The following is a 9280-nucleotide window of genomic DNA, read 5'->3' on the forward strand; positions in this document are numbered from 1 at the left end:
TATTTCGCAACTTCAAATCGCAAATATATGCGGACGCAAACAATTTATTAAGGTTTTAAGAAAAAAGACGAAATTTTTGAATGAGCATGTTTTTACAGAATTCAGATTTAATATAAAACTGCTGTTAAGTATTGGTGCAGAGTGTGCTTTATTGCCCATTTTTTTCCATTTTTTGACCTAAATTTCTAAATCGCGCTTGAAATCTTGGAGAATGAATACTTTGCTCAAGCTTCAGAAAATTTGAAGAAAATCTGTCAGAGCAGTTCTGTACATTTCCAACTTAATCAGTTGAAAAGCTGAAAGTGCATATAAGCTATATAGGAAGCCTTCTTGATTCGAAAGGCCTCACAACACCAACCAACCAACAGCAATCAACACGAAACAGAACAACACACCACACCACAACCCAACACTACACGACACAACAAAACGACACAAAACAACTCGCTTCCACAATATAAAGCAAGATACAAACTTACACCTTGTACTGGCCAGTGAACTTGATCATTAATCCCGCTCGTCTCTGGCCCTCGAGGGTCAATCGTCAGCGCAGTCTTTATTTATCCATCCATCCATCCCGTGTTGGCAAATATCTTCATTAAAAAAAGAGCCGCAATTTTGGAAAAGGACGCCCTCTTTAGGCGTTCACTGGGTTCCCTGTATTATAATATGCATGCAGAGGCCTATAAACTCTGTATATTTTAATATGTTAGCCAAAAGATAATGAAATGCTTCAAAGAAAAAAGTTGCAAACTTGCGCTTTTCTCTGTGCTACAGTTTTGCATCATGCATGTCACAATACTTACGGAAAGGAACCCTTTATAAGGCTGTTTTGTCACAGGCAACGAGGTATGGTGGTAAGGGTTGCATTCTCTTTCACCGGATTCTTGGCTAACTGAGTTTTGGTAAGTTAAAGCTAATCTATTCCACTCTTCTTAATTCTGCGAACATTAGATAAAACTAGGTATGCCAGGCCAGAAATGAGTATGACAAGATATAGGCTTTACAAGAACACCTTTATTATTTGGACTGTTTAATGTTTAAGGATTTAATCAAATAGACCAAAGCCCATATCATCATCAGATTCCTCAGACTCCTCTTTCTTCTCTTCCTTCTTCTCCTCCTTGGCTTCGGCAGCTCCTCCAGCATCACCAGCTGCAGCACCACCGGCAGCCACAGCACCTCCTGTTGGAACGGCAGCAAGCTTCTCTTTACCTTGCTCAATTAACTGCAGGAGGAAGACAGACATATTCATATCACAAATTACATAGTCACAGCTTTTGCTCACATATCCTTTACTGTTAATGCCTAGTGGTTTGTATGGGTGTTGGTACTAGCACAAACTGTATATCATTACTTTAAAGGGAAACTTGTCAATCTGTCTAGTACTGAGCAGGATACTTGTTATGTCAATAGGCCTTTTTACACATGATTGTTTCTGGATAACGAAAAATTTGGACTTCCTTTATTTAAAGATTTTTGGCCGGATTACTAATATTGTATCCAAAACCTTTTCAAAAATACTTTTTTTCTTTACAAGATACTTTCGATTTCAAGATACAAAGCAGTTTCAAGTTTGTTTGCCATCCAGCAGAGCCTTCCCCAAGAGACCCTGAGCCAAATTGATTCATTATCAGAGTCATATATCAGCATGTGACTGTTTGTTGCAAAATAACTATTAAATGTGGCTTTTGCTTGAAAAAAAAAAATACTTCTACACCTTAGGAACCATAAAAAGTTAGGGGGCTTAGAGTGGAAAATATAGTTTACTATTTGCATAACAGTGGGTCTGTCACTTGGATATTGGGGGGTGGAGGGGGCTAGCTAAACTATTCCATGGTTCCTACCCAGTGGTAACTTGCTAAGGATGTGCTTGCTAAGGAAGTCTCATTACCTCATTGATGTTCTTGCCAGACAGCTCTGCTATAACTTTCTGTAATCGTTCCTTATCAACATCAATGCCGACAGTGTCGAGGATAGCCTCAATGTCACTGGCAGAAGGGTCCTTGTTGCCTCCAAGGCTAGCTAGCAAATAAGCGGCCACGTAACGCATCTGGAAGCGCATTAATGTCATTGTTAACTTTGCTGTTATGGTATATCCCATATAAGACAAATATAGGGGTGCGCCCTATATGTGTCTTACATATAGGCGAGGATATATGATAATGTTAAAAGACTGTAGTTTTGCTTGTAAAGCAGAATCTTTGGCACTTGCTTTCTTAAGGAACATACTAGATCTCCTTATTACAAATCCACCAATCAGAAGTCCGACAATACTCCATTTTACAGTTTCATTCAGTGACCATGAATAATAGTTCCTAGCCGAGGCTGGAGTTTCCACACATAGCAAAACTACAGTTTATCATGCGCGGCAACTCCAAACTTGGCTTGGAACTATTATTTGTGGCACGTCACTGAAATGGAAGTGTAAAAAGGAGTATTGAACATGAAATAATTTTTGTATGGGCTACCTGTGCATACCTAAAACATTCATACATTTTCATGAAATGTGTATCTTTGTGAAATATCCAGAGAATAAAAAAAGGTAAGTTTATTTTGTAACAAGCTTAAGCTTATATTATGACTAATTTTAACTAGCAGTTCATAAAAAAGGGTTATTTTTCAGTTGCCCACCACACAAGTCTTACAACAAGCTTTGCATGTGTACACGCACTTGTTGCCTAAGTTGTTTGAATCATTATGAAGAAAATGTAACTCCTAAAAAGCCATATGTCGTTCAAACAGTTCCGATAATGATATACAAAAGAATATTTCATGAGCAGCGATTCAGAATTCATCACGACTTTTGACTCAGAATTTTCACGGATTTCTGACCATTTTGATCTCTTTCTCGCCTCAGAGTGCGAGATAATTGATTAAAGAATAGATATACTCACTTTTTAAGTCGTTTTTTGACACGAAACGTAGTGCACGCTTTGAAAATAAGATCGTAATTTGAACGATTTACAAAACCTGTGCTTTGTAAAAACGAGAGGAAGAATCGAGGGCACGTGGGCTTTATATACTAATGCTGCGGGGGAGACTATCACGTGTTCAAGGGGTACAAGACAGGGAGACCATTTGTAGATATATGTACTTTGATAAGAAAAAGTGAAAAATTATTGATAGATTTTAAAGCATCACGATTTTATAGCATCAAGAAAGAAAGGAAGGAAGCCTATAATATGGAGAACATAGATAAATTATTGGGGGATTATTTCAACGAATTCGAATGAGTAAAATAACGTTAGATAAAAGCATTTGATGAATGAGGGGTGTGGGGTCCCTGTGGTAACTTAGTTGTACCAAGGGAAGATGGCGGACAGAATAACACAACTACAAGATGCTCTAAACCAGGTTTGTTCACTTTTCTTGGGCTCGGTTACTTGTATAAGTCAACATTGTTGTTATTTTTGTCTTATTTAGTAATCTACTATTTTGATGTTGTTCATGAATATTTTTAAAATTCGAAAGTCTTGGATTTTGACAACTTTACTTTTCTGATTGCTTTTTATCCCGGAGTAGTCAATCGATAAAAATCGATAGAAATCAGCTGATTTGTATCGATTTTTATGGGAAATCGTTTAAAATCGATAAAAAAAATTGGTGTGAGTTCGATTTTTATCGATCAAGATTTGACAGCTTTAATTCGATCCAATAATGAGTACAATCATATAATCAGCTTTATTTCACGGAAAGTATTCGAAAATATCGATGATAGTGCAATAGATTTTATAACTATTAATTCACAAGTAATAATATGTAGATCAGGCAGCTAATTATCCAAGTACTTTTGCTGTCTGTTCACTGATCACTATAACAAACTCCTAGTTAGTGTCAAGCTATGGTTACGAAAGAGTAATTGCCGGTGGTGTAAATCCGTAGCCACACGGCCCTCGTACGATCATCGATAGAAATTGTTCAAGACATAAATAAAAAAAAATCGATATGTATATAATCAATCAATCGATACAAAAATTTAGTGTGAGTTCGATTTTTAACGATTGATCGATACAATCGATATCAATCAAATCAGCGGTATCGATTGTTATTGATTTATCGCTTGGCAAAATCGATATCGATTTTTATCGATTGACTACTCCGGGTTTTTATAAAGCTTGAATTCTGACTTTCATTGACTGTTTCTACCTTTAGCTTGCTGATCAGTTCTGTAATAGTATTGGTATTCTCCAACAAAGTGCCAAACCTGGTCAGTTTCCTGGCTTCGAAAGATGTAAGTCTCAAAACATGTAAGATTTATTGGTTGGGGAGGGTTAAGTGCCTGTCTAATACCAACTTTTAGAGCTTAGAAGGAAATGAAAGATGAAAAATAAATCAAATACAGTGTCCCCCCCTCTCTAAATGCAGAAACAGCCTTCAAAAGTGCAGTTTTTCTTTTGAATAATAACATTTCTTATGCTTGTTATTTTAGCAACAACTATAGATGATAAATCTATTCAACAAGGTGAGGATCATAGCTGGTTACTTTGGCCAGTCAGTCAAGATAAGGAAAAACTGTGCCAGAGGTCTTGAATATGTAGACCAAGGCCTTTAGGCCGACATCCATTTTCAAGGCCAAGGACACAGTTTTTGTCCTATCTGACCAAGTTTAGGACAATAAATAACTTATCTTTTCCTCATTGATCTCATTTTAAAATTTTTGTTGTTGTTTATCAATCCATTATCTTAGGATACCGGACCATGATCAGAGATAGTAACCGCCCGCTTGCGCAGGTTATCAGAGCTCACGATTTAGGATACCCAACAAGAAAAAATAAATTACATATAATGGCACTATTTAGAACTACCCAATCCTGGTCCCTCTGGCTCAGCTCCACTCCTATCCATGCTGTCTATGACTTTGATTGATCACAAAGAATGCTACAATACAAAGACTGTGATGTTGACTACAAGATGTTAGGTCCACTTCTTTATTTTTCCCTCTTGATCTACAGGACATGCAGCACTTTTTGCAACTCTTATTGCCAGAACTGCCAAGGATATAGATTATCTTATTGATTCTTTACCAAGTCAAGATTGTTCTCCAGAATTACAGGTAATTTGCCATTCTCAGGTTAAGTAAAAGACTGGGTTGCATTGGCATTGCAGTACATCATGGAACTGTTTTAGAGGACATATTACTGTACTAGGTGTCTATTTATGGTGTCAGAATGGCTAATAAAGATTGCATATTTCATAATAATCTCATTCCAAATCCGAACTTTTCATCAATGTTTTTTCTCAATAAGGCTGCAAGTCTGCAGAAGCTGGAGGCAGAGAACCAAGAGGCAGGCAAAAAACTTGAGGAGGTTGTGAGAAAAGGAGGTAAGATAACACTTCATTTTTTATTTCCTTTTTTATCGGAGTTAATTTCAATGCCATGCAATATTTTTTTGCCCAATAGACTCCTTGCATGCATCATCAAAGCAGATTAAATCGGAGAACGAAACAAAAGTTTTTTTATCTCATGACAGTTATTGTCCTCCAAATTGAGCTGAATTCTGATGTGCTGCTATCCAATGTTGTTTAGCAATAACGATTTTTTTATTTTTATCAGAAAAATTACTGGAGTTGATCCAAAAGGCTTTGGATGAAATAGCGACCTCCAAGCTTTCCTTGTCAGAAACAATATAATGTCAAAATTTTTGCAACACGAAATGAACAAGTCAGAAGTCAGTTGTCCTCTTTTGTCAACATCTGAACGTTTAGCTTCAAGCTTTTACTCTTGGGCCAAAAGCTTTCATTCAAGATGTATCTGAAAATTGACAAAGGATAGGCACAAAACAATATTGTTGCAAGAAATGGGTAAGGCCAGCAAGGATCCCTCTGAAAGAGGCCAAGACTCATTGCAACCAGTTCCCTCATACAGTAATGTGAAGTTGGACTTAGGAAGTGATGTGCATGACAATAAGATTGGAATGTTCAAAAGACAAGTATTCATTTACTCCTAGTATACAACTTTGCTAAAAGAGGACAGTGCCTGTCATTCATTCTACCAAGGTTGTAATAACTATAAAAGTGAATAGTATAATAGTATAGGAGAGAAAGGAAGATGGTAGTGAAACTCTCAGACTCGATGCTTTGATTTTTGAGAGTTCAGAGCTAGAATTAAAGAGTTGTGTGTACAAAAGGCATGTAACGTAAGATTATTTATATCACATAGGAAAACAACTGCAAAAATATGAGACATTTATGACATCTTGATCTACTAAGAAGCATAAAATGTTAAAAAATGTAAAATCTTGTACTACAGTTTAAATTCTTTATTTACAGTTAAAATTATTTCCAAATACAAAACATCTATTTATTATTTCTTATGTACAAATTTGGCCTTCAGCTATTTCTCATCCTTACAAAAGCAGTTTGGCATTGGTAGTTAGTGATGCTGTTATTCTTGGTGTTGGCAACATTGGTCACTGGTTGCAGCACTGGTGGTGGTAGTGGCTAGTGATGGTTAGTCACTGGTTGTAGTGATAGTGGTGATAAATGATGGTGGTGGTGGTTGCTAATGGTGGTGTTGATGGTAGAGTTGATAGCATCGATCATTGGTGGTAGTGATGATGATGGTGATGGTTATTGATGTTGGTTGTGATGTTCATTTTGATGGTGATAGTGATGATGGAGGTAATGTTGATGATGATGGACTTATTGGTGCTGGTGATGATGTTAAGTGGTGATGAAAGTTATCTGTGGACTGCTTGGCATAAAGATATTCTTCTAAGGCATCTTTCCTTTATCCTACGACCAAATGACATCAGATTACTTTGTAAGTGACATTGCCATATAAACATATATACAGTACAAGCTCACTACTCACAGATCAAAGATATCACAGGGTTTTCATTAAGGGTTGGAGATCAAAGAATGCTCCAGTAACCAAGCAAAATTATTTCATTTTGATTAAACTACCATGATCTTTTGTCCTATTTTTTCCAAAGTTAATGAAAACTCCTGTATCAACTTAATGGCTTATATTAAAAACAACAAAAAACTTATATTTTCAACCTTATATTTACCTTTTCTTTTTGTGAAGCAAAAATATTAAGTTCTTTTAACAATTCAGTGAAAAATGCCTGAAACAAGTTAAAGAAAGTGCGAGTGCGTCATGGTGAGGTCTAACTTTGATATTGCCTGTGCTGGTTGATAGTTGCTGATGGATGGGAGAAGAGCCTACCATACAATTGACTGCAGGTGAAAAAGAAAACTGTGGTACAAGCAGCAGTATACAACTTTTTAAAAAACATTGGTCCAAGATCTGAAATGAGCAATCTGAGACTAAAGAGAATTCTTGTGCTTTAGTTTTTTCTGGCTAAAATACGAAAAATCACATTTTGAACTTAAAGGTCATGTTCCATATTCCAATCTAAAAGGAAACTGCATTCAGCTGTGAATGTACTACGACTTGCAGTATGCTCCTTTCTCAGATTTCAGAACTCCGACCAACAGAGTTTTTTTGAAATGGATGTATAAGAGGTGAATAATAGATGCATAGCAGAATGTAGAACAATGTTTGTAATCTATGTCCTGCAAATTATTACCCAGTAAAACAAAAAGAATGTATACCTGTACATCTGTGTTAAGGAAGTTCTTTTCAATGGCTGTTATTGGGATAACATAAGGAAGGGTATGCCTTGAAATCTGAAAAATAATTCAGTAACGTATAATTGATAACAACATTCTTAATTTACATGTAGACAAGATTTCTTAGATTTCCTACCTTAAGTTGATCTCCAGATTGTATTTCAATGTAGTAGGTATCATGGTGTTGACCTGAGAATATCAGAATACCAAGGAATTTTATAAAATGATGAAAGCTAAAATCCCACACGTTTTGAATGACAGCTAACATAGTTTTCTGGAATGCATAGTTATAAAAATGTACAAAGGATATTACAGATCCATATATCGTACAAAAGCTAATCCTGTTGCATTTCAGTTTTGCTTGATATTGATATGCTGTTTACTACCTACCACCATTGAATATGTCAAGTCTGAAATTAATTTTGGAGGAGTATTCAGATTCAATGGACACTCCTGCAAGTCTGTAGGCATCACACAAATCTCTGAGCTGGAAAGTGAAGGGAGAAAGAAACAGTTCAAGAAAGGATTAATTACAAAAAAGTGGCAGAGTGACTGACTCATTGAAAAAGGGAGTTACTAGTTGAAAAGTGACTTACTGATTAATTACTGACACTGTATTTAAAAACAATACAAAACCTTACCTTTTTGCACCGTAAAGCGTAAGCTGCATTTAAAATCTCCTGTAATTGAAAAAAATACATATTGTTAGTATTTTACCCTCTTGATGTGGCCTCGGTTTGTTCTACAGGGTTTAAAATGATGGACAGACATTAGACAATGTTTGGTCAAATCTTTGCCTTGCCAGTCATTTTGATCAGTAGTTAACATTAAGCCAGAAATGAGGTTTGACCAAGCTAAAACTAATTTGGTGGAACAAGTATCTTAAACCTAGGTACTGTACCTCTTTCTCAGAATCAGTGAGTTCCTTTAAATAGTCTGGATTATCACTATGTTGTACATAGTCTTGTATTACTTGATGATAATCATTTTGAAGCTGCTGAGAAAGTTGATTCCTTTTCTTTTTCAACTGCTGGACTATATAAAATACAAAAACAAATTTCAGTAATTTCGAGGAAAAAAGATTATTTTCCTAAGTGGCATAAGAAAATGGGACAAACACCACTTCCTAAAATTCATTTTTCATTATATATATAATTATATTTTTCAACATAAAAAGTAAAAGAAGGTAAAGTAATTATTCTATGATGCTTCATTATGGGAAAAAACATGAAAAGCCCTGCTTGATGTAATGGCTTTCTTATACCTTACATTTTTTAAAATTTTTGTTGGAGTTCCTGTGGTATTCTTAGAGAAAGAAGATGTTGTTCCCCAGGTAAGAAGTTATATATCATCCACTGTCTCAACCCATGGATGGAGATAAGCAAGGTAAAAAAAAATTTGTTTGTCCTAACCTCTTTTCTTTAAATAAGCTATCTCCTTTTTCTCTTGGGCCTCTAGATCTTGTTCTGCAGCAAGTCTATGAACACGAATATTTTTTGACAGTTCAAAACAGAAATGCAAGATAAAAATACATAAAAGATTAGGGATTGCATCAAATAAGATAGCTTTGTTTTAAAACCGCTTACTTTTCGTGTGCTTTTTGTAGTTTTTCAAGGGTTTCCAAAGCTCCTTCCTTAAACTTCATTTTGTCCGCCATCTTCGATTTTGGCGCCTTTTTCTAGTCTACCTCAAGCACAGG

The 9280-nt window shown here is 35.7% G+C and overlaps 3 protein-coding genes across 4 annotated transcripts; 1 reads left to right on the forward strand and 2 right to left on the reverse strand.

Moving 5' to 3' along the window:
* Positions 1-997: 997 nt before the first annotated feature.
* Positions 998-3038, reverse strand: LOC116290375 (large ribosomal subunit protein P2). The gene is made up of 3 exons (XM_031697393.1): positions 2898-3038; positions 1895-2053; positions 998-1228 (listed from the first exon to the last, which is right to left on the reverse strand). Exons 2-3 carry the CDS (start codon positions 2051-2053, stop codon positions 1049-1051), a joined length of 339 nt encoding a protein of 112 aa, XP_031553253.1. The 5' UTR covers positions 2898-3038; the 3' UTR covers positions 998-1048.
* Positions 3039-3290: 252 nt separating this feature from the next.
* On the forward strand, positions 3291-6240 carry LOC116290356 (mediator of RNA polymerase II transcription subunit 21). 2 transcript variants are annotated; one of them, XM_031697367.2, is made up of 6 exons: positions 3291-3357; positions 4156-4234; positions 4433-4465; positions 4956-5056; positions 5250-5325; positions 5558-6240. In XM_031697367.2, exons 1-6 carry the CDS (start codon positions 3316-3318, stop codon positions 5632-5634), a joined length of 408 nt encoding a protein of 135 aa, XP_031553227.1. In that variant the 5' UTR covers positions 3291-3315; the 3' UTR covers positions 5635-6240. The 2 variants fall into 2 exon arrangements, with proteins under 2 accessions (XP_031553227.1, XP_031553228.1); XM_031697368.2 differs by lacking the exons at positions 4956-5056; positions 5250-5325; positions 5558-6240 and adding an exon at positions 4691-4949.
* Positions 6241-6258: 18 nt separating this feature from the next.
* LOC116290353 (uncharacterized) lies at positions 6259-9244 on the reverse strand. Its single transcript, XM_031697360.2, has 9 exons — positions 9168-9244; positions 8994-9058; positions 8483-8616; positions 8223-8261; positions 7972-8068; positions 7718-7770; positions 7564-7638; positions 7017-7073; positions 6259-6738 (listed from the first exon to the last, which is right to left on the reverse strand). Exons 1-9 carry the CDS (start codon positions 9236-9238, stop codon positions 6718-6720), a joined length of 612 nt encoding a protein of 203 aa, XP_031553220.1. The 5' UTR covers positions 9239-9244; the 3' UTR covers positions 6259-6717.
* Positions 9245-9280: the final 36 nt, after the last annotated feature.

Source organism: Actinia tenebrosa, unplaced genomic scaffold (assembly GCF_029948245.1).
Source record: "Actinia tenebrosa isolate PJP-AT-01 unplaced genomic scaffold, QUT_ActTen_1.0 PGA_scaffold1__47_contigs__length_23844297, whole genome shotgun sequence".
Lineage (NCBI taxonomy): Eukaryota > Metazoa > Cnidaria > Anthozoa > Actiniaria > Actiniidae > Actinia > Actinia tenebrosa.